This window comes from Lycorma delicatula, chromosome 4 (assembly GCF_047948215.1).
Source record: "Lycorma delicatula isolate Av1 chromosome 4, ASM4794821v1, whole genome shotgun sequence".
Classification (NCBI taxonomy): Eukaryota; Metazoa; Arthropoda; class Insecta; order Hemiptera; family Fulgoridae; genus Lycorma; species Lycorma delicatula.
Window position 1 is genome coordinate 90,306,503 of NC_134458.1, and position 26,112 is coordinate 90,332,614.

Below are 26,112 nucleotides of genomic sequence, written 5' to 3' on the forward strand. Positions count from 1 at the left end.
ACGCCAACTGCCAAAATCTGTGTGAACAGATATTTGCACAGATCACTCCGAGGAAAATTTCTTCAGTAGCAACAAGGCACATTTTCACCAAGTGGTATTGTGAATAGGCAAAATTTTCACTATGAGGCTGAAAATAATCCCCAAACTATTCATGAAAGACCACTAAATTCCCCTAAATTAATGGAGCAGTGTGATGAATCCCAATCTGACTCATAGGCCTACTTTTTTTGAGGAGGATGGTGTGAATGTAACTTCCAAACGTTATGTCTCAACATTGTGAAATTTTCTGCAGCCCAGAATGGAAAAAATTGTTGAAAAAGAGGGATTGGGGGACTTGTGGTTCCAACAGATGGGGCTACAGCTAAAACAGCCTGAAATTCACTCAATGTTTTGAGAGAAAGTTTTCCTGGACGTCTGGTTTCTCTGAGGTCCTGCATGGTCACCCGATTTGAGCATTTGTGATTTATTTCTCTGGGGATATCTGAAGGAAAAAGTATTTAAACATTGCCCTCACACCCTAACAGAGCTAAGGTAGCAGATTATTGAAGAAGTTAATGCCATACCCTGCAATATATGTGAACAAGCTATACAAAGCTTCAGAGATCATCTTCAACAGTGTATTGCTGCTAATGGCCACCATCTTGAGGATATTATTTTCAAAACTTAATGATTATTAAACGGTATGTACTAATTTAGAAAATAAAAACATTTTTTCTCTATATATTATCATTCCTTTTTTATAACTCCTTAAATATGCTTAATTGGTTCTGCCACATGAGTATATATATATATGTCTTGTATGACCAAAAAAACGAAAAAATAAGAAACTGAAATATTATACATTACCTTCAGAGATTTTAGATCATTGCCAATACCATGACCTATTAGTATGGTTTCAGCATAAATGAACCCTAAAAGGTCATTTTGTACATCAACTAGAGTTTTGTATGCACCAACCATTTTCTCTGCTGTAATTCCACTAAATCTGTGAAAGATAATTTAAAGAAATAACTAATAATATTACTAGAATTTATTACAAGCTGAAATCAACAATTTTATAACCACAATTACAATGCAAATGCTATAAGTATTCACTTATGCGACTGCATTTATCTTTACTGTTTACAACAGGACTTTCATTTCTATAGAATATCATAAATAACAGGGTTAGAAATTAATTATAATATGAATATATTATAATTTAAGCCAGAGAAGAGATCAAAGTAACAACTTCTTTATAGTTTTCATTAAAGAAAGAAACTATAGTCCTACAGTCTTACAGCGTATCTTTTTTCAAATCACTAAGGGACTTTCTCTTCAATTTAATGTGAATAACAATTAACTTGAAGATTGAATGAACAAATAAATGTAACTGTTATAAAATCAGATACATTAACAATAAAACAAATCATGATCTAAAAAAAGGACAAAAGTATAGTGTTACTTAGCCAAATGAAAAATATAATCAGATGCTATTTAATACCTCAGGGCTAGTATCGACCAGGGAGTCTGTTTTTGAAAGTACTCTCCAACTTTTCACTTCTCAGTCTGCAGAATTAGTAAAGTGAGAAGTGATTTTGTGTTTTTTTTTTTAATTGTTGAAGAACACTTTAATTTCACACTTTGCATTTTTTACTTCTGTTCTATTTTTTGGATAGTAATTTTGAAAAGAGAGTAGTATCAGAGTAAAATGTTGGAGAAATTTGAACAATATTCTAGATTGTGTTTTTAACAAGTTCAAAAAATTTTTGTGTCTACTCTTCAACTGCTGATTATTTGGCAAAGTGTATTTTGTATCTGCAAGTGAAAGGTACTACACTGAAAAGTAAAAGTTGTTATAATGAAAGAGGTTATAATTCAGAGAAACAAACTGGGTTTACTGAATGAAGGTGAAGAAGCAGATGATAACAAAGAAGGAGGCATAAAGGTCAGATTTGTCAAAGAAAGAATAGATTATATACTTAATTTTATTGGCCATTATGCATAAAGCTACTCGGAGTAGTTGCCATTATCGACAAAAGAAAGGTTATTGGTAACAATATATTGTTTTGGCAATGGGATTCAAATGTATGGAATTTTCACTGCCCATAATGTGAAATCAACTGTATCTATCATTGTAGAAGAGGTGTTAATGCAGTTGTAAATGAATTGTTATCAATAATGGTAAAGTGGCCAGAAAATGTTTACAATATTAGAAAAAGTTTTTTTAGATATTGGTAACAGAATGTGTAGATGACACTTTGGTAAATACTAATTGATCAAGTGAGTTTGAAAAAGCAATCATTGACAAACAAAGTAAACATTTATTAAATGTTTAATAAGTAAAATAAATAAATAACGAATATTTAATGTTTATTAAATGCCTTGTAGCCCTGATAACACATGTTATGCTGTAAATGCAAATTGACCTAACTGATGTCACAATACAAGTTTTACAGAACACAGCTTTTAATTGATAATTTGAAAATGCATGGAGGCCGTTTTCTGAGGCCTGTCATTTTAGGTGATACTACAATTGGGTTGTCAGAATTGTTAATCTCACCTCTTTATCGTAACCCTGAGGATGTCATGAGAGATGGTTTAATGTAGCTGATAATAGAACTTGGTATTTAATTGAGTGTAACATTGGTATCATGAAGTTGATTCCCTATGCTGAATCACAAGAGAATTGATCCTGGACGTGCAGGTAAAATAATATTAGCATGTACAGCACTTCATAATATGGCATCCAAAGTAAGCAGAGAAAACTTTATACAGTGGTTACCAGTAGAATATGAAGAGATAGACTGACTATATGTAGAAAAAAATGAGGTACATGGTGAACCTAAAGGTGTGCAGCTAATACTTATCATTTCTTGCATTACACTTAGTTAAAATTTGGAAAATAAAATGTTCCCTTCAGTAGAAAATATCTCCAGAACTGCTATTTTCATGGCTGATTTTTCTTGCTTTTTCAGTCATTGGTTTTAACTTTACTTGCCAAGTTACTAAAACTCAACTAAAACAATCAGAATCACACACCAAGTTATCCTAACCTTAATTCTCATCTGCTGCTATTCAAAAGATTATTTTGAAAAGTAAGATAAAACTTAAAAAACAGAGTGACTTTTCAATCTTCACTTTTCACATACCAAAATGTGAAAAATGTAATCCTTTGAAAACAAACATCTTTTTATTCCCTACTTTTCATTTTTTAAATTTTAAATTTTATCTTTCAAATCTTTGCTTAAAAAAAGAAAAAACAACAGAAAACAGCTAAAAAAGTGAAAAATGCTCTCAAAAAATAGGATTCTGATATAATGCTAATACTCATCTTATTACTACTGGGATATTTATTGTGATTGTTGTCTAGTTATATTCATTTTCATTTACTCATTATTAGCTAGATCATAAGGCACAAATGTTGCTATAACTGCTACACTAATCATTGTTTTGCACAGCATTACCACAGCTTGGAATGCATTGACCTTATTACTGAACAGTACATAACAGATGATACTACAACACTAAATAAATAGTACTAAAGTAAATGTTTTATATTTATAACTTTTCTTCAGTAATTTGATGGTTTGCTGTATTTCTCCATTTTTTCTGTTCTACGCCAACCTCTTAGCCTCAACAAACCTCTTATCAACAATCCACCCTACACCACCAATTATCTATTTCTTACATTCTAATATTTGTCTTCTGTGCCTCTTTTTATCCTCTAAACTTTAATGTCATAAATTTAGCTGCTAATTTATGTTCAGTGCTACTTCTAGAAAGCATGGTAATTCAAATGTACATCACCAATTCCTTCAGTTTAAAGCTTATTTTAAGAATATCTGAACATTTTCAGTGAGTTAATAATCATCATCATCAGAGAATTATTAAGTACTTGACACTGAAGCACATTTAAAAACATATTAAAAATATCTTTCACTGTAGTCACATCATAATGCTAAAACAGTATAGATTAAAACTTGATTAGGTTCATCTCATTTTAATACAGATATATTATTATACATGGCAGCTGCTACTTTAATGAGGATGCTATCTTTAAATATTTTTTTACTTTTTTTTTGTATAAATCCAAAATGTGTCCATAGTTGATACATTAAGATTTTATTATAGTAATTATTAAATTTGTTATATAAATCTTAATTATTTATAAGTTATATAATAATATTTTATTTATTAAAGTTAAAAAAATATTTTCTTCATTATGTTTTGATATAATAATCAGCAAATTAACAAAAGATTGCAAGATGCAATTTTATAAATTGTCAATGAATTTACTGATTGTTAATGCCTTTACTGATGTATAAACAATTAACATATTTAAGTAAAAAATCAGCTACTCAGTTTGAAGTAGAACAGCATATATGATATATAACTTACTTTGTGCAATAGTCTATAATCGGGTGTTCTGTCTTCACAAGATGGTCATAAACTACTCTTTTATTGATATCTATAACGGTACAACGAACAAGTTCAGACCCTACAGTTGTGTAACACATTTCACAATCGACTGCATATATTCCATATTCTGTATTCAGTACACCTGAAGGTGCCGGTCTTGTTTCTCTAAAACCAGGCATACAAGAGTAATTTGTAACTTCTCGAACATGATACTTATTTGTAACACATCCACCAGTTGATTCCTCTGCATTGCAGCAGTCATAGTATCGCACTCTACCACACCTACCTAAAAAAAGATAAAGCAAACAGATAAAAAAATATTCTCACAACAGAGATCAGACATACTTACAGGCATTAAAATATAATCACAGGCAGGTGATTTCTGCTGCATCTTGCATATAGATTCATTAATTTTTACAAGTCTAATTTTTTGTATATATCTTAAGTAAAAATAATCTTTTTTTAAAGTTTCAACAGACCATTAATTAAATGAGGAATAATTAACCGTACACCACAACCATGGCTGTACACTACAAAATACAAAAAAAAAAACTGTTTCTAAAACTGATGAATAATTTTATAACCAGTTTTAAAAATAACATTAGTATACTCCATATACTCTGTCTTATAGAATAAGATTAATTAATTATAAAATGCTGCTGCATACTGGAAGAAAATAATTTTAATTATCTGAGATAAAGTCATTAACAGATATATATCTTATATACTTTCTACTCCTCACCAAAAGAAAATGTATAGTTATAAGAGTTTGAAGATGATGAGGGAAGAGAGATAATCAGAAATTTGACAAAAGAACAATATTTTTGAAAAATACATAAAAAATTTCTTAATTTTCTTAAATTAAGAACATTTCAGTGCAGAATGAATTTAAAATCTTTAAGAAAAAATTATTTTCAGCTAAAAAATTAACCCAGGAATTTTGTCCAGCACATTGTAACACGTAAGAATAAAAAGCACAAACATAAAATTAAAAAAGACTTCAAAACATATTCTAAATATATATATATATATATATATATATATATGATTAGATACTTAAAATTTCCACACAAAATCTCAACAAAAACAAAAGAAATACATATATCAACAAGTTTTACATCTCACAAGATTTTGTTTATTCTTTTTTTACAAAATCTTTTGAAAATAGCCTACTTTTATTTATGAAAAATCATGTAATACAAATAAAAAATACAAAGAAACCACAGTTAAAAAAAATCATTAATTAATGTTCACAGGCATTGATGATAAAGCTAATACCAATGACTGAGGGGATTAATTAATGTTCAACTTTTATTTTGTTATAATTAATATTTTTGATGAATTAAGGTTTAAAACACACTAAATATGGTATCTGAAGTTAAAATTGAATAAAATTCCCTTTCTGTTCAAAAATTGTCACATTGATGTTTACTGAAAAATTGTTTTTATATGCAAAATGTTAACAAAAAAATCTTCATATCACAATTTATTTTCCAACCACACATTTTGGGGGTAATGTAAAACTAAATGTGAATAAACTGTTCATGAAACTTACAACTATATGTATTTACAATAAATGTGCTAGTTCTAAATGCACTATTGTTTTTAAAAATTTACATATGAGGTGTGGCTATTAAATAACAAGACTAACGCTGCTACAGAATTGCGCATGCACCAAATTTGTACGATCGACTGCTGTGTGGCATGAAGCCTTCTCTTTCGATTGTTGTCACTCCAGTTTCTGTAGACATATTAGTCTGGCTGTGGCCTTTGTTTGGATAAAATCTGGTTTTGTTTTGCCAAAAAAAGTTAGGTGTTTTATTAGAGCAAAAAACTGTCATGAAATTTCATATGAAACTTGGAAAAACTGCTACTGAAACTTATTTTTTATGATATGGCAATGAATGTTTATCATGTGCGCAGGTTTTTGAGTGGTTTAAACATTTCCAAGGTGGCTGAGAAGACATTGAAGATAATAATAAAAATTCAGAGATGATGATTGTTTTTTTTATATTCATGGGATTGTGCATCTTCACTGGGTTTCTGAAGGTCAAATTATTAATCAGCATTACTACCTTAAGGTCCTTGCTCAACTCTGTGAAAAAATAAGAAAAAAACGACCCAAATTGTAGAAGAACAAGTCATGGATTCATCATCAGGACAATGCACCGACTCACACTGCACTGTCTGTCAAGACGTTTCTAGCCAAGTACAACATCCCAGTGTTAGACCATCCACATTAATCGCCCGACTTGGTACCATGCGACTTTTATCTGTTCTTCAAGGTTAAATCTGCATTAAAAGAAACAAGATTTCAGACCGTTGAAGCTGTGAGAGAAAACGCGGCACACGTGAAAGAGCTCACAGAAGACTTCCAGCATCGTTTCAAACAATGGAAAATCCGCATAGAGCGTCATAGGGATAGAGGAAAGGTGTATATTGAAGGGGATGATAACTAAATATATATAAATTTAAAATAAAATATTTTACAGCATTAATCTTGTTATTTAATAGCCACACCTTGTATATTCTACATACTTAATATTTCATGGTTTTATTTATCCCAACACATTCCAGTTTCTTATAACTCAGCTAATATTTATCAGAATTTTAATTCAATAGCATCAAAATACAGTGAAATATTCTCTTTGTATTTACATATGAAACTTTTAAAAATAAGCCACATGGAAATATCTGCAGTATAAAGTATGCAGTACAATATAAAAAATTTGCTTTTGTTAACCTGTTTATGTAGAAAAGATGAAAGTTGAATTTTTGCACAACTACTATCACCCCTTCATAAACATATAAATATTTTCTATGAAAACTGTGCAAGATTCAAATTCAACTGAACTCAGTTAAATTTATTAAATTGCTTCTAAAAATCTGCACCAGAGCGAATGGCACTCTGTAATAGCACATAAGATAGTATGGTCGGGTTAATGTTACAAATAAGTAATTAAATTATACTTTAAAGAAAAGATATATAAGAACAATTAAAAAAATAATACCTACTTTGTTTTATTCTAAGCGAACTTGCATAATGAAACCTACAGTTTCTTTCAATACTGTAGCCTTTATCATCAACGCTAAAATAAATACCACAATTTATGCACAAGTATTTTTGTGTATCTTCAGTTTTTGAAATCAAACTTTTAAATTTCTTAGGAAATGTACTGACATCTAAAAACGCACAGTTTTTTTCTGAAGTATGTTTAATTGGTATTGATGAATTAACAAATTCCTCTTCTGCCACTAAGAATTTTATCATATACTCATAATCTGATACACCTGTAATTAAAAAAAAGATGATTAATTTAATTTAATTAGCAAACATGGATCAAATCAGGTTTTAATAATGCCAACAACAACACACAACTCCAATATTACCACATCTTATAAAATATTAAAATGATATTTTAATTTAAAAATGTATAAATTATGGGAAATAATACCATCACAAATCTTTCTCATAAAAAAGGATGGTGTGTAGATTTGTTTATTTGTAATATGTTCTCACATTTTTATTTTAGCTGCTATTGGTGCAGAGTGGACCAATGGTGGTGTGCCAGGCAGCCGCGCACAACTTTCTCTCGCTAGAAGTAGTCTGTTATCAATTAATTTACAGATTATTTAATTTAATTTTTAAGTGTAAATTATTTTTATTTATATTTTATAAATATTTATATTTTTATTTACATACTGTTATTTATTAATAAAATAAAGGGATTATTAGTTAATATTTAGCAATAAAAAAGGATTCTTTATTTAGCGGGAGAGAGTCACTGGCTCTCTCTGTTTTGTTGGAACATCATGCAGTCTGATCTGCGCCAATAGCCAATAATATGTCACATGAACACACAGAAGAGTAAACAAAGATGATGGCATCCCCAAGCCAATTTCCTGTTATCAATACGGTTAGCGTTAAACATTATATTTCTATTAAATACTATTAAATTCTATATCTACTCACACCTAAAGCCTATTTTAAATGTAAAAACCACCAAAATGTTAAGAAAAATATTTTCTACACTAATATTTTGTAAAATACTCAATATTCTCATAAATATGAAGATACAAATGTGTCTAGGGTCCAGGGGGCAGAATCCCCTTGCTAGACGTTTGGGCAAGCAAAGTGAGCCCTGACCAGCTATAATTATTCTCTATAACATAATTATCATAATTTCTTTTCCAAACAAGGACGATGCATGGGTTTATTTGTTTATTTTTGTTTTGTATTGTATTTTTATTTTAGCTGCTACTGGCGCAGAGTGGACCAGTAGTGGTGCGCCAAGCAACTGAACACAGAACACGAACGATTCATTTGTTTGAACAATTTACACTTCTTGATATAAGCAATTTATCTAAAATTATAATTGTGTTTTGGGGAAATATTGGGGTTACAGCTGTGTAAAAAATCACAACTCGAGAAACAACTAAAAATGTTCAGGACTTTGAAGCTTTTGATGCAAAAGTTTTTGTTGTTGTTAGTATGCTAAATTCATGATTGTTATTTAATTACACTCGGCAAAAACATTTAACAAAATCATGTGTAATGAAACATAAACCTTATAACATTTTTTGGCGGGCCATAGGCCCCCCTTTTTTCTAGTATTGAACAACTACTTCACTTATAACTACGTTAATAAAATAGAATTAAGTAATTGTAGTTTGATGGGTTCACTAAGTGAAATTTATACAGAGGAGTTAAAAATTAATATTTTTTTCTTATATCTAAAACAAGAAGAGAAAACAGTACCAGACAATTAATTTCACTAAATAGTATAATATTGTATTAAAAGTTGGTGAGCTAAAAATCACTGACTAAATTCAATAAAAAGTAATATGACTTACTAATATAGTTCTTGCATTTTTAATTAGTCACATCTTTCTTTTTTTTTTTAATCAAAAAGTATAAAAAAATAGTTTCTTTATGCATATAGATGAGGTTTGATAAAAAAAATTCATGGAATTTTAGTTTTTCTCAAAAAATCTTTATTCATCAATACTGATTATGTCACCTTCAAAGTACTCCTTTTCAGGTATAATACATTTGTGCCGGTGATTTTTACAATCTAATACAGACAAAATAATTCATATATTTACATTTAACATGTAGACATTTAATTCAATGTCATCAACTATTGAATTGTAATGTGTTCATCACTTGAGTCAAGTAGCAGAAATAAAGTTGGATGTCAGACCAATTGCTTGATAAATTTATATTATAAGACTGAATATATAATTACTTACTAACTTACTCCATAGTTTCCACTTAACATTATCTTCACAACATCCTCTGGGTCTACCGAAAGGTCTCATTACATCAGGTCTCCCATCTAAAACCCTAGCAGCTACTTTTTCATTCTTCATTCATGTGATGTATGCTGCCCAGTGCAACCGTTGACTTTTAATCATTCTAATTATATCTGGACTCAAATATAATCTATCCAGTTCAACGTTGTGGCGCTTCCTTTGCTGTCCAGTACGTTCAACAATCTCAGGATCAAATATTTTTCTCATAATTCTATTTTCAAAAATTCTAAATTTCCTTTCATTCACTCACCTCAATGACTTTGTCTTGCAACTAGTAAAATTTCTGTTTTACATATCCTAATTTTAACTTGTTTTGATAGTCATCAAGAACTCAATAGCTTAATCATGAAGTAAAAACATTTATTAATGAATAATTTTTAATTTGGAATAAAAACAAATCATGGAATAGCAAAATATGTTTGCATTTATATCTTGAATTCACTTAAACAAATTTTCATGAAAAAATAAAACTCAGAAGTTAAACCAAAGTGGTAATGAATCCTTACCAAGTTTCGAATATATTCATAAACAATCAATAAAATTAAGTTCTGGTACACTGTTTGACTTCAGTTATACAGCTAAGATGTTCCAGAATCAAAAATGTTAAGTGACATTAATGATCGGATCACTCAACAAGAGAGCGCATACCATAATCTGGTCTCAGACTCTGAATGTTGATAACACTAGTCAATATGATTTTTGTCTCACGAGTACCAATAGGTATACTTACTGCAGGTTTTTATCCTGTTTTCAAATATGCATTCAGAATCTCTCCATCACCCAGTTTTTTTGTTATTTTAATTTCTTTAAATATTTTAAAACATTTTTTCGTCCATTTGTCCATTGTCAAGTAAAAGCTCCTAGAGCATAGTAAATATGATGGAACCAAATGAGCTAACTCAAAAGGTAGAGTTGCTACTGTTATGCAGGTTCACATATGTTCAGACATGTACAAATGTGATCTTCTGTAGCTCACATTCATCAGAACAATGCCAGTTCTGAGATAGTAGAGAACCAGTAAACTATTGTCACTGTCAGTGCTTTGTATGTCTGAATTATTGTGTATTACATATTTACAACTTTATTTATTTTAATTAGTCGTTAGTTACAAAATGCCTAGTTTGTTTAAATCATCCTAACAATTTTGGTTATCTATGTGGTGAAGTGACGCTCAAAGGCAAAACAAAACTCCATTTTCCAAAGGCAAAACCTTACTCCATTAGTAAAAAAGTTATGAACTTTATTTTGGGTGTAAAGTCAGGGACCAAACAAAGGCCTGGGCCCCACATATCTATTGTTTATCATGTTCTAGGCTTATCACTGCAAGGAAAAATGACACATGCCATCTGCTATCCCTATTATTTGAAGGGAACCCAAAGTTATTTCTGCTTAACAAAGATTAAAGGGATTACGTCAAAATCAAAACATACAGTGGTGTACCCTAACTTGTAATCTGCAATGAGACCAGTTCCACACTGCGAAGAATTGCCCAAACCAAAGCCTCAGGAACATGTGACATTAGATGAAGAGAGCTCAGAGTCTGATAGAAGTAAGGAAGAAAAAGAAACAGATTTTGGTGATACAACTTTTGAACAAAGCAGTTCATCTGAGCCTCATTTACTGACTGAAGAAAATCTTAGCGAACTCATACAAGATTTAAAATTATCCAAAAAACGGTCTGAAATGCTTGCTTTTCAGCTAAAAGGATGGAATCTTCTTCAAAAGAATACAAAAATATGTATGTACTTATCATAATCGTCATTCTGAATTTAAAGACTATTTTTCTGAAGAAAATGCCTTAGCATTTTGTAATGACAATTTTTCTCTTGTAAGTGGAGACACTTTGTAATGAACATAACCCAGCAGAATGGCACTTGTTCATCGATTCCCTCTTATAGTTAATTTAAAAACTGTGCTTATGCATAATGGCAATAAATTCCCATCAGTACCTGTGGCTCACTCTGCTAGTATGAAAGAAACATATGAAAACAAACTTTAAATTTATATTGGAAAAGCTTCAATATGCAGTGTATGAATGGAATATTTGTGGTGATAGGTAATTGCACTTATTCTTGGTCTGCAGCTTGGTTACACAAAGTACTGTTGTTTTTTTGTGTGAATGGGACAGTAGGAACAGAAAAAAAACCATTTCATTAGAAAAGAATGGCTTAAACATGAATCACTCATTCCTATACAGAAAAGTGTGAAAAACATGACCCATTGTGTAATCCTAAAAATGTGTATCTACCTCCGTTACATATCAAATTAGGATTAATGAAGAATTTTGTCAAAGTCATGGACAATACTCCTGGTTTTATATACTTAAAACAGAAGTTTCCTAAGACTAGTGAAGCAAAAATTAAAGAAGGAATATTTATGGATCCACAAATACGATCACTGGGATGAAAAGTTTGAGGAACTATTGAATCCACTGGAGAAAGCAGCTTGACAAGCATTCAGAAATGCTACTCAGAGTTTTTTGGGAAATCAAAAGGCGGAAAATTACCATGATATTGTCAACAATCTTATAAAAATTTGGGTTGTAATATGTCCTTAAAAGTACACTTCCTGCACTCGCACCTAGATTTCTTCCTGGAAAATCTTGGTGCAGTAAGCAATGAGCATGGGAAACACTTTCATCAGATTTCAGCTATGGAAAAGAGGTATCAAGGTAAATGGAATCCTAATATGCTGGCCAATTAGTGCTGGACCATCAAGAGGGATGCTCCACAGGCAAAATATAGCAAAAAATTGTCATTTCTTACTTTCTAGGTGAGTCACATGTTTGAATATTGTGTAGTTAAGAATGCAGAAAGTATTAAAATGTTTGAAATTATAAATGCCTGTCTCTCGGAAACCTTGTCTGATGGCGAAAAATCGTTATCATATTTGAACTCAGGAGAAAAATACAATCAGAATAACATATTTTTCTTCCTGAGACAAAAAAAATTCTTTTTTGTTTCCTGGAGTAATAGTTTAAATGATGAAATCTAAATGGATACATTAATTTTCATATATTTAAAAAATTATGTATTGAGACTGACAATCGTACAAGAATAAGGTGAAAGTATGCTCTTACAGGTGGGTGACTTAATCTTCCATTTTACAATTAGTGGAATTTTTAATTTATAATACGATTATAAATAGATAAACAAGAGAATATATATAGAAATTTATCTTGATTAATTTTATTTATTTATATTACAACAGCTACAAGAATTGATAAAAAATAAAAATTACAATAATACAAATGTAATTTGTCAAATATGACTGAATTTTCTAAAAACTTACTTGGTTCCTCAGACTGATCCATTTTTTCAGTAACTGAAATCATAAATTAAATAATATTTAGTATAACAAATTAACAATCACCAACCAGGTTTGGGTCTAATAAATAATAAGTAGCAGGTAATAGTTCAAATAAAATAACCGATCATAAAATCAAATAAATGTAACTTTCTAAACATAGTTAACTGTACCATAAAATATTTTAACAACTAAGTTGATTAAATATACATACTATCTTGTCAGTGATTTCAAGTTCATACAGGATTGGGGAAAAAGTTTCTTTATACTTTAATGCAAAAGTAAAACAAACTTTTTTTTAGATTCCAAATGAAGTTCATTAAATTAAATATGTGCCATTCTGATCAACCGCCTTCTACCATTTTTGAGGTAAAATTATGATCCTGTGACTGTAGAACTTCAGTATTTTCTGGATGAAAATCTTTGATAAGTGATTTTCACAGGTCTCTTTTAAATCCAGTTTTACAAAATTTTTGACAGGTCACCAAAGATGTGTGAGGGATCTGACTTTGTCATGAAAGAATAACACCTTTTGTATTAATCAATTCTGGTCTTTATCTCGATCAACCGGCATAATCTTTTAAACTGCTGCAGTAGAGGTTAGACTCAATCATTTGACTTATAAATGTTCACTATGAGCAGTAACTCATTCCTCAATCTCTCTCTCTCTCTCTCTCTCTCTCTCTCTATATATATATATATATATATATATATATATATATATATAAATATATCCCCTATATGTATAAACTCATGAAGTACATACATAGTTCATAAGTTTTCTTGTGTAAACTGGTGAATAATTTTACTCGTTAACATAAAAGCTACATATATAAATAAAACAAAAGCGCATTAAAGGTAAAACTTTATTCGACTGGTTTGATGGTGTAAAATATTTCATTATTAATCAGTAAGTCCTTATTTAGATAAAATAATCCAATTAAAATCATATACAATAAATAATTAACATACGAGATAATAGCTTTAAAAACGAGTTAGAATTTAAGTGATTAGTGAATTTAAGCAATTGGTAAAAATATACAATTAAAACTATTAACAATTAATTATAAAAAATAATATTAACCGAAATTGCTATACATATAGAACATACAGGTATTACAAATACATAATCAAAAAACTCTGTTTATAAGGAAACAAGTTAACATAATTTTTGAAGTAAAAAAATAATAGTGATTAATATTTCTGTACAATAGAATTTATTCTATAACATGAATTAATCTTTGATTAACTTATTCACACTTCCATAAATAAAATCTCAATTTTTGTATGACTTAATATCCATAATATTAAGGTTGTATATTTTATTTATTTACACTACAAAGTATTTTTATTAAAGTAAAGCAGGTATGAAACTAATAATAGTAGAATATTAATGACAAAAATTCATTCTGAGGAACTGCATCCCTATAATTTATATTTTTTTAGGGAATTGTTAGCCCGATTATACACAAAAGTCATCGTTTGTCATCCTCAATGACTTAATGAGCTTAGAATACTGATGCCTACTGGTGAAATACTGTCACCATCTTAGTTTAAATAACTTCTAAAGACTGTTTCATAGCATTTTTAAACATTTTTGGAAGTATCCTCATCATTATTAAATATTTTGAATACTGTGGAATGTGTGGAACAGATCTTGTTAAAGAAAATGGAACTGCAGTTGCAGTTTGTAAAAAAAATCACATGAAGAAAAATTCACCTACAAAAAAAGTCCCTATTCCTTTAACAATGCATTTAAGATAAACTTTTTTAGATAATTACAAGGCATAGATACAGATAGTACGCGAAATAATTTAATAATTACAAAAAGTAAATTTTTCACTAGAAATACATCATGACTGAAAAGGGTTCTAAGCATAACTGAAAACTATTTTCCATCCCTTACAATTTGACTGCCGATTCCATGTTTAATAAACCAATTCTTACAGGTCAACAAAGATCATTCCTGCAGATCAACATCACTGAATGCACAATCCATGTATGATGCATTCTGTTAGCAGACAGCGGCAATGGATGAATGTAGTTAAAAATACTACTAAAAATGAAAGAAATATTTACAAAAAAATAAATAAATAAACTGCCAAAATTTATACCTGAAATACTACATTAATAATATTGTAATTCAAATGATAGAATTTACCTGGTGGTGTAACTCCTGTCAAAATATTAACTTCTTTTTTTAAACCTACAAGTGTCTGAAGTACTTTATTAGTATACGTCATAAAACTTTTACTGGTCTCACAAATCTCTTTCTCTGCTTGTGTAGCCTTGAGGGGGAACATTAATCAGATTAAGTAAACACTTTCATAAATAATAAAATTACTTAGCATTAAACTACGTGTATTACTCTATATTTAATTAAATAATTTTACATACAAAATTTAAAATATCTTTTGCAGAACTTATTGTTTTTTTAATTTTTAGTCATTGAATGCTATAGGTATTAATGTGTTCACACTGGGATATTCTTAAATGCAACAATGGGCCATTTTTCAGGACATTTAAAAAAACAAATTTCAGTTTAATTTAGTAAAACAATAATGTTTACAGTAAAAAAGGAACACATTTATTTATTGTTCATAGTTCTCTCATCTTTAAATTTATTTGAGAACATTTATTGACAAGTACAGCGGTTCTTACATCAGACTAAAATTATCGCTATTCACTGAATGTGAACAGAATCACTGTCAGACATTACATTAAATTTGAGGGTCAGCAATGAAGAAAAAATTTAAACGCTGATCAGGAATATGCATTATACAAGAATTTCTTTCTACAAGGTTTGATTTCACACAGTTAAATAGGAGAAAAACATATTGAAGGTTAATTTTTTAAACAGATGTTTTTTATGCTTTCGTACGACAGTGTGTATTTTTAATCTAATTTGTGTAATTTAAGCGAATATATATATTTTATCAGTGGTGGGCTACTATGTAGATTTCCTTTGTGATAATTTTTTTATTATTGAGTCTGCACATGGGTAAACTGACTTTGTCTTCTAATTTAATTTTTCTTTCTCTTTACATTTATTGTATTTATGTGCTGCAATTTTGTAAAGGCAATATAATCATACAATACATAGAAACAATACAGTGTTTACCAACTTATCTGCCTGTGTATCAACTTGGGGATTCTGTTTCCTGTCCAGTGGCTGCACAATAAATAAGCTTAATGTCATAAGTGACTATTGGGCAAAGCCAAATCTTTTAATCCCCTTCTAAACAAGCAATACGTATAATGATGAAAAATAATTTGTATTATTTACATATAGCAGCACATTTAAGCAGCAATTTCAGTTTTTTTTTGTGTATGCTATTATAGTGAGGTAACCTGACATCTTCATCAACTCTGGTGGTGATCTGTCTGGCCTAAACTTAAGATAACTTTTAGAGAATAGAGAATGTTTTATACAGTTCTTTGTTTTTAGAAAATTCAAAGAGAAATAAAAAAATTGAACATGTTCAAACAAAATTTACTGAAAATTATTAAATTATATTTTATATAAAGAAAAAAAATACTAAATGAAGAAGAATAACAGTTTTTTTCCATAATTGTAATAATTCAAACATCCTTCATTACAATAAAGTAATTTAAAATTTTCAAATATAAACATATCAGCGATTCAATTGTAGGAAATGACTTGTACTCTTTTTATAACTGAAGATAAATATCATGATTTATTTACATTTATGTACTGAGCACTACCAATGAATTCTGCACAGTATGACTCATAGCATGATCAAGCTAGAACCACAGAATCTTTTTTACAGATACCTAGACATTCTAATTCAACAGGGACAAAATGTTTCAGAATTTCAATTAAGTATTACAACTACTTTCTGATCATCTCCTTCATAAAATAGAATCCTAGGAACCTAAAGACAAAACATTATACAAAACTCTTTTGTTCTTTACTAAGTTAGGAATTTCAGTATTTGTTGTGTCAATTGGTAGCTTAGATATAACTTTTTTGATGTTAACACAACCAAAAAAATTAAGTCAAAAATGTGACTAAACATATTCCTACATCATTAATGTTATATGAACTAAATTAAAAATCCATTTTGTCATGAGAATATACATACACACATTTCTGTAACAATGAACATGTTAAAACTCCATATAATAAAAAAAAATCACTGTATTTGGAATAGTTACCCAGTTTAAAATATATTTTCAAAATGAATGCATAATGTCACTTCTTTTACTGTTTCACTGAAAATAAAATAGAGAAACCTAAGATCACTGCTACTTATATATTAAAATTTACAAACCTTATATTTGGTTAATATTTTACAAAATGCATTGGGTACACTCTTGATCGACCAAATGATGGTTACCCAGAAACTATATCATTTAGCTTAGCCCTATGTTTTGATTGCTCTCACCCACTGTAAAACGTACCGATCCGAACTTTCACTAAATAAGCTCAAACCTGTGAGCTAGCACAACTGTAAAGTATAAACTTATGAACTCTAAGAAAATAAAAAATATGTAAAAAATTTTTAAAACACCACTCTAAACGCACTAAAATGTAAAAAAATAATTTTAGGACAGTATCTCAGAATGCATTTGACAAGATTTGATGGTAATATGTAAGATTATATGAAAGTCATAGCTTCAAATTAAAAATTTGTTGTTTTTGCCAATTTTTTGTTATGTGTGATGAATGGCCTAAAGAGCAGGGTGCAAACATATATAAGAAAAAATTGGTAAAAACATCAAATTTTTAATTTAAAGCTATGACTTTCACATAATCTTACATATCATCATCAAACCTTGTTGTCAAATCCATTCTGAGATACTGTCCTAAAATGATTTTTTACCTTTTAGTGCATTTAATTTAAGAGTTGTGTTTTAAAAGATTTTTTAATGTATTTTTTAATTATTTGTGATTTTTTTTCTTCATAAAATAATGAACTATCATTAAAAAGTAGGCACCAGAATGTACCGATCACTAGCAGAAAATCCCGATTCGTTAGTATCAATTTCTAGAGTTAAATTTCTAATTTAACTATCGTTATATCAATTTTCATCATTCAAAAAAAAAAATATTTTTACACAAGAGGTAATCAATTTTGGACACCTAATAATCCCATTCTGAGACGTCGCATACCAGAACAACCCGGCCAGATGGCCTAGCTGCAGAGGCATACAGTAGGCACACCCTGCAGCTAGTTCTCAAAAAAAGGTAAATGGAAGGGGTGTCCTCCTCAGAGAATCATTTAACATTTTTTTATTAAAAAGTGTCAGTCAAATATGCCGATCTCTGTGATGGAGTGGTAGTGACTCAGTCTTTCATCCACAGGTCCTGGGTTCAAATACCAATCAGGCATGGCATTTTTCATTTGCTATCGAATTTCCATTTCGTACTCCTATTGCACAAACTACAAGCTTATGTATATTAATCATAAAAAAAATAATATGTTTTTGTACAAAAATACTGTGGATGCTGAAAGAAGTATACAGTTTTAAAGAACAAAATTAAAAAAATACAGTTACCTTTATTTTAGCAAATTCATTGTTATATATCTGCAGGCAGATTTCAAATAGTTTATTCAAATGAATTTGCCTCTTCACCACTGGAATTTTACTGTTGTCAACTGGTGCTATAAGAGGTGGATCAACGGACGGTTTCTAAAACAAAAGACTTTTTATTAAACTGCAAAACAAATTCAGTGAAATTAATTCCTTTCTTAACAAATTTAAATACTATTGCTCCATCACAACAATACAGACTTCACATGACTTGATTAAACCAAAAGAGAACTAATGAAATAGGGCAGCAACTTCTTTTTCGATCTCATTGCAGTCCCAACTTAACCAAGTGACTTTCATCTGTTTGGTCAGCCAAAAAATATAAAAATGAGTTTTAAGTAAGTATTTCAGAAATATTATTTTTTTAATACCATATATGACCTATTTACTGACTTTCTATCATAAGAAGATGCAATTTATACATTTTAAGAGTTGAATTAATCTTTTTTTAATGGTCTAAAATCAAACATATTCTAGAGTATTTGTAAAAAGTCTCTGATAAGCCTTTTAAACATAAAAATTATTAACCAACATGAAGCACAACAAACGTAAATAATATATAAAAAATAGATACTTTATAATGAGATATAATTATAACTTACTATGCCTGCCAAAACCAAAACAAGCCTACCCCCCAAAAAAATGCTACAGATGAACAAAAAAAAATGTTTATATTACTAGAAGATATTCTTTTTTTTGTCAGTAATGAACTTGGGGATATGATTTGGTTTCTGCAAGACCAATACAGTTATACCACATATTTTCCTCTCATTTTTTAAGTATATCTTCCTTTTTGTATAACAGTACATTTTCTATTGAATTTCTTTAGTGTCTCTAAACTTTCTTACTTATCCCAATAAGATGTGTCTACACATTTCATATGAGAGCTGTTACTACTAATTTTAAAACTTAAAACTTCTTACCTATATAACCATATTAATATTTTCATCAGATAAATGAAAACACTCTGACTTCAAAAGCTTTTCTTTTATACAGAAAAAACAAAGTAAAGTGAAAAACCAAACAATATTCCAGAACTCCAGTCCTGTAGTGTTGTATGCAGAATGGAATACTTACAGATCCAATACTTTTGTTGGGAACTGCCTTTGGAACTATTTTTCCAGGGACCTGAGAAGTATCTTGTTTCTTTATTGATCCCAAGAGCAAATTCTTTTTTGCATTCAACAAAGAAGATACATTAGGAACATGAGCTATTCTTACTTTTCCCTGACTAGGGCCTAAAAAAACACAAAACAAACAATTAAAATAATAACAAAATGATGATTGCAGAATGATGCAATCAAATAACTGAAATAATAAAACATTCCTAATTACTAAATAAAATAATTAACTGCACTCAGTGAGTTACTTAAATCAAAATTTAAGAATCTAAAATTGTTAATACTAATAACATCTAATTTAGAAAGTTATATTGCTTGAATTAAGAACAAAAGTACATATTTTCAATGCAAATTTTTGCATAATGAATAAATATTTTATCCAGATCTATACATATTATACGTGTCACATAAGTTATGAGTAGATGTGCTGCATCCTGGATAAAAAAAAAGTGAAAAAATTTTGATGATCAGAGAAATATCACAAAGTTATTAACTACAAAAGAGAAGTGTTAAGTTTGCATCAATAGAAAAATAAACTCAGTACAATGTAAAATAGCAATCTGGTAATTTTTATCTGAAATTATTTGAGTATATATCATTTGTAAATATTAAATAAGAATGCAGGAAATTCAAGTTTTGCTTTTTTAATCGTTGTAATTTAAAAACTACCAACACATGAAATTTATTTATTTATTTCTGTTAATCAGCATTCTGACTGGTTGGTGCTAGTCTCTTTTCTGTCCAGTGCTAATCTTTTTAGTTCCAAAATATTTATGACATTCTGTAATATTTTATTTCAGATAGTAAAATATTCTTAGATTTCAATCATTTGCTCATATTTATTAAGAAATTAATATTACTCTTCCAAAACGTATATTTAATTAGGATAATGGTACATAACAGCCAAGGCATGTGAATTTGAGAGAATACTTCTGTACACTCCTCAATGGAAAGAAGAAAAGAAATGAAGATAAATGATAGAAAAAACAATCAATTTGTTCAGCTTTATGCAAAACTTAGTAACTTTGGTTTAATCTTATAATTAATTTATGATTTTTTTTATGCTTTCTGTGTTTTTTTGATGAGAAAATATTTCTTTTCGTTATGGGTCTATGATAACAAATGGATACCAATTAGATCTATATGAAAACTTTTTATATCCCCCATCAAAAACCACAAATATAATTACAATAATGAATTCTATAACTAATTAATTTATAAAAAGGTATGTGTTAACCAGTATATGAATGTGACATACAAAGCTGAATCTAGGAGATTCAAGATAGATTACGCTGTGCACAGATTACAAAATAAAATAATAGACTGATAGTTATAATTTAATTAAGATATAATGCAGGTTCAGGTTAAGAAACTAAAGAAAGAAATACAAATGAATAAGTGGGTTATCAAAAGACAAGAATGACATGAAATCATGATTTAAATAAACCTTTATAGATGAGTTTTATCATAATGGAAAATAGATTTCAATAGGTTTAAAAATTTTTTTGTCAGCAAAACCAAAAATCAAAACAAGATAAATATTAAATATTGATAATTCATGAAAACAATTTTTTTGTTTGCAAAGAATCTAGTTTAAAAGAATTAAAATAAAATTCTGGCTATTATAAATCATTATTAATAAAGTAAAAGGTAGGATAAATCCTCATGGTGAAAAAGACGCTCACCAATCTGTAATAGTGTGCAACTCCTTTAACTGTAAATATCTGGTTAAAGTACCTACCCAAGTAGCTTAGTTGGTACAGCAACAAACTGATAAATAAATAACGAAGGTCTAGAGTTTGATTCCTAATTTAGGTTAAGCATTATTTTTCACAATTTCATCTCATTATCTAAGCACAAGTATAGGCTTATATAGACATCAGCTGCAATAATTAATATTTGTATTATAATCAGATGCAGTTATTAGCCATCAGTAAGTACTGACAGAGTAATTAAGAAAAACAACCATCATTCACTGTTGTTTAATTTCACTGATCTATTGTAAATGAAATAACTAAATAATGCGTCAATTATTTGTATTATTTCGAATCAACATTCTTAATTAAAACTTATCTAGATCACCAAATAAATATACATTATATACGTCATGTCAGGAACTAGTAGATGTGTTACTCCACGAATAGCACACATAAAATTAATAAATGAAAAAAAAAAAAGAGGCAATTGGTAAAATGGTAAAGTGTATCCCTTATAGCCTAATGATTCTGAAAAATCTGAAATGTTTTGGTTAGTATTATACTGAAATTGAAGAGTTTGAAGTAATAATAATATTTGAATATTCAAAGAATTTAATAAATCTGTACTTGCAGGCAACCAAAGTAAAAAAAAAGCTGGGTGTATTTGTACACAAGTGTATTGTGTCATTATTTTGCAACAACTAATGACTATAATTAATTATGTTAAAAATTTATTAAAGACCGAATTAATATCTAAAAGCAATGCTTTTACAGTTAAAACAAAAAAAAAACGTGTTTCTATAATGATCATGATGATGAAAGAGCTATAATGATCATAAAACTTCCGAGTCTTTAAATGGCGGCCTTGAATTTTACGAGGTTTTATCTGAAGGATAAAGGCATCAAAATAACATAGATAACAGCATAAAAAATATAATACGAATTTGCAGTTTACCAAATAAGAGTAATTACAAGAGGTATTTTACATTGATAGACCTACAAAGTATTGATAATGGAACCATAAAACGGCCACATCCAGTAGGCCGAAATACTTCTACGACGTAGAAATATTTCTACAGTTTGATTTGATATTATTTCATCTTACTAATAAGTATAATATTTGAATTGTATGATAACTAATGAATTTTATTACTAATTATCTAATGTTTCTGCCAAAAACAAATGTTAAGAACTTCGACGAACCGTCTCCGATAAAACTAAGATAACATCACTAGGTAATCAAATTCCACGAAATTAACGCAAAAGTATATTATTTTGATTCTACTTACAAGAAGTGTTAGCAAAAACTTGTTCCGTTGATTCTATCCACTGTTTTCTTATAAACAAATGACTACTATAAATTAATAAATTAAAAAAGCTTTAACACTAAACAATTTCAGAAATCCATTAAGGAACCAAGTTCAGCGTTAGAGGAACTCATGAAGTTGAGCCAACTCTCATGCCAGTAACGATATAAAACAAATTTAAAAACTTTAAACATGTAAAATCCCCAATTAAGGTAAACGATATAAATTGGGTCATTAAAACAGAATTAATCGTATGTTACACGTTTAAAACTAATCGTCTAATTAATAAATCAGAAAGAAATAACAGATACAAGTCGGTAAATGTAGCAAAAAACAAGGAAAACATGTTGGTACGCATGCTCAGCAAGAGTATTACAATAACTCCAATGAGGAACCGATTTCATATCGATATTTCATAATATTTTTATCTCGAACGGATTCGATCCATGAAAGCCAAATATCTTTTAAAATGAAATACGTTCTAAGAAATTAAGAATGTTCGTTAAAATATCACCTTTAAAAAAACAAAGCTCGGCATATATCGTACTCAAATAAAAGTTGAATTGACTATATCTCTTAAGAATACAGGATATTTCACCGTTACAGTTTTCTAGGAATTACAGAACGACAGAAAGGAAGTGATTCATTTTTGTCGTTTCACAAATCTAAAACCCAGATTACTATTCATACTCATTACATATCTAACACAATAATTCCCAATAAAATTGAATAATATATTGTCAAACAACCATTATTATATGTAAACAAATTTTTGATACGGTTTAGGCTAAGATGTGCACAGTTCTATACGAGGAAATGGTAAACTATTTATTTATTAACCAACATTCAACTGCTTGTGTTACATATCCTGGAATTTATATTTTATCTCAAAAATTTTCAGAATCTTCAATTTCTATCCAATAAAAAATCATCCTTTTAATACCGCTTTCATCGCGGTTATTATTATTATTGCCCTTTTATAACTCCCGATACACCAGTCAACACAAAATTTGTATCTAACAAGTTATACAACTTTTCTCACTGTAACTACTAGGGTACTGATTTCAAATATGCTTTTGATATTGTGTTACCTCATACGTAAAGGTTTTACATAAATTGTAAATTCTTTTATAACAAATTCATTTTGCAACCACTGGTTGCATTAAGAACAATTTCTGTATTTTTACTTTTAAACAATATGCATACGTGCTTAATATAGACAATTTTTGTTGTCTGTGGTAAATTTACGCATAAATCTAAACGAAAGACTATTTCTGAATTGATAAAAACAGTTTACGAGGGTTATTTTTTTCAAGGTCCGATCGGTCACGAAATTAAAACCACAATGAAAAAAACATTTTTTTATTTGTAACAAGTACCTACATAATTACGCTATTCCTCTACATAGTCGCTACTCCGCTTTAGACATTTGTCGTAGCGTGGTACCAATTTTCCAATACCCTCGTCATAGAACGGAGCCGCCTGTGTTTCCAGCCATGTTTCTACGCTGGTCTGCAGCTCGATGTCTGTGCCAAAATGTTGTCCTCCTAGCCAGCGTTTCATGTGAGCAGAGGTGAAAATCGGATGGAGCCAAGTCCGGGCTGTATGGTGGTTGATCAAACACTTTCCAACGAAAACGCTGCAGGAGCTTCTTTGTTACAGCTGCAGTGCGCGGCCGAGCATTGTCATGGAGAAAGACAATGCCTGATGACAACATTCCTCTCCGCTTATTCTGAATTGCCCTTTGTAGACGTTGAAGAGTCACTCAGTATGAGGCTGCAGTGATTTCAGTTTTTTATGTAAAACATTGTGAACTGTTGATTTTGGAATACCTAATTCGACGGGAGATGGACTTCCCGGGACTTCTAATTGCCGATTGTCTAATTAGTTCAACCGTTTCATCTGGTACACTTGGTCTGCGGGTTGATTTCTGTTTCTTAACCGATCCGGTTTCTTCGAATCGTTTGAACCAACGTGTTATGTTATTTTTGTGTGGCGGATCTCTTCCGAATTCACGTCAAAACGCCATAACTACCTTGTTGCAATATATGACTTTAAGGGATACCATACTTCATATCCAACACTCCAATGCACAAGAGATGACACATCCAGTTTCTACAATGTTTCAAAAGTAAATGTATTCAACCAGTATATGAGCTTAATGCAAGGTGAAATGTTTCATTCGGGATGAAATTCAAGGTAACAGGAAGCATATAAAAACTGGAATGTGGGTTTTAGATTAGACTGAAAAATTAGAAGATGAAGGTAAAAAAATGGAAATTAAAAAGTAAGATTTAGTGTTGTATTTATATAATTTTGGAATCATCAAATAAATTTATTCATGTTATCTATGTATTTATTTGCTGCAAAAATATGTTCATATACAAATTCAATAACTCACTAAGTTTTAGAGAAGGGGCACAGTCAAAATGAGGAGTAAGTCTCATTTAGTAATAGAAGAGAAATAAAAAGGTCACTAAAATTTTGCCCAATTTTCATTCTTGCACAATATATTACATCGACTAGTTTGCTGTAAAAGTCAGGAGCACCTTTTCAGATACTAAAGATGAACTATGAGATATTTTATAATTTGAAACAATTGTCAGTGAGTATGGGATGGTTGCCTTTATACAATGAAGAAAATGATATGTAAAAATATCTGATGTGACCATTATCCATTTTGATAAAGATCATCCAAATCATCATTACAAAACATTTTATAGTGAAAAGGATTTCACTTGAGTCATAGAAATTAAACTTTAAATAATGAGAACTTTACTCTCAATAAACTTTATAATAATAAGATCCATTTACTAGAAAACAAGAACGAAAAACTGTTAAAACTAGTTTTAAAAAATATTACTCCAAAAGCTTACTTTGACTTATTTAAATTTTCATGTAGTTGATCTTGCTTAAGAAAAGTTAAAACAAATATTTTATGTTTTAAAACTTGTGAAATAATTATTTCCACCATTATTATTATTATTAATAAAACATAATAGTTTGTTTTTATGAAGTCTTAAGATATTTTACTCATTTGGGTTTGACTTTATTTAGGGTCTTTAATAGTCATCAAAAAGTTTATATAAAGTTATTTATAAATTTTAAAACAGCTCCTAAATAAGCTGCTTTAAATATAAAACTTTAACACTTATTTCCATTCTTATTTTTAGTAGTAGTTTTTAAATTTTAGGTTTTAGTAGTTTGAAAATTAGTTTCAAAAAAAAATATTAAAAGAATTAAAATGTTTAACTTATACTTTATTTTATTAACATAATATTTAAAAAGAATTTTTAAAATGTTAACAATAATTCATAATTATTGTAAAATATTACTATAACACAATGTATTCATTTTTAGTTTTGTAGTTATTCAAAAAGCAATTTAGTTTTAGTACACAGTAAA

General features: G+C 29.2%; 1 protein-coding gene across 2 annotated transcripts in view; it reads right to left on the reverse strand.

Annotated features, from left to right (window-relative positions):
- Positions 1 to 26,112, reverse strand: part of LOC142323638 (uncharacterized) — an 89,248-nt gene that overhangs the window by 27,644 nt on the left and 35,492 nt on the right. For both annotated transcript variants that reach the window (XR_012756143.1, XM_075363577.1), the window contains exons 6-12: positions 19,660 to 19,820; positions 18,547 to 18,681; positions 15,185 to 15,311; positions 13,009 to 13,041; positions 7,413 to 7,692; positions 4,381 to 4,683; positions 847 to 985 (exon numbers count right to left, since the gene is read on the reverse strand). Coding sequence is in view for 1 of the 2 variants with exons in the window: in XM_075363577.1 (XP_075219692.1) it covers positions 847 to 985; positions 4,381 to 4,683; positions 7,413 to 7,692; positions 13,009 to 13,041; positions 15,185 to 15,311; positions 18,547 to 18,681; positions 19,660 to 19,820 (1,178 nt within the window). In the remaining variant the exon portion in view is untranslated. The remainder of the gene's footprint in view (positions 1 to 846; positions 986 to 4,380; positions 4,684 to 7,412; positions 7,693 to 13,008; positions 13,042 to 15,184; positions 15,312 to 18,546; positions 18,682 to 19,659; positions 19,821 to 26,112) is intronic.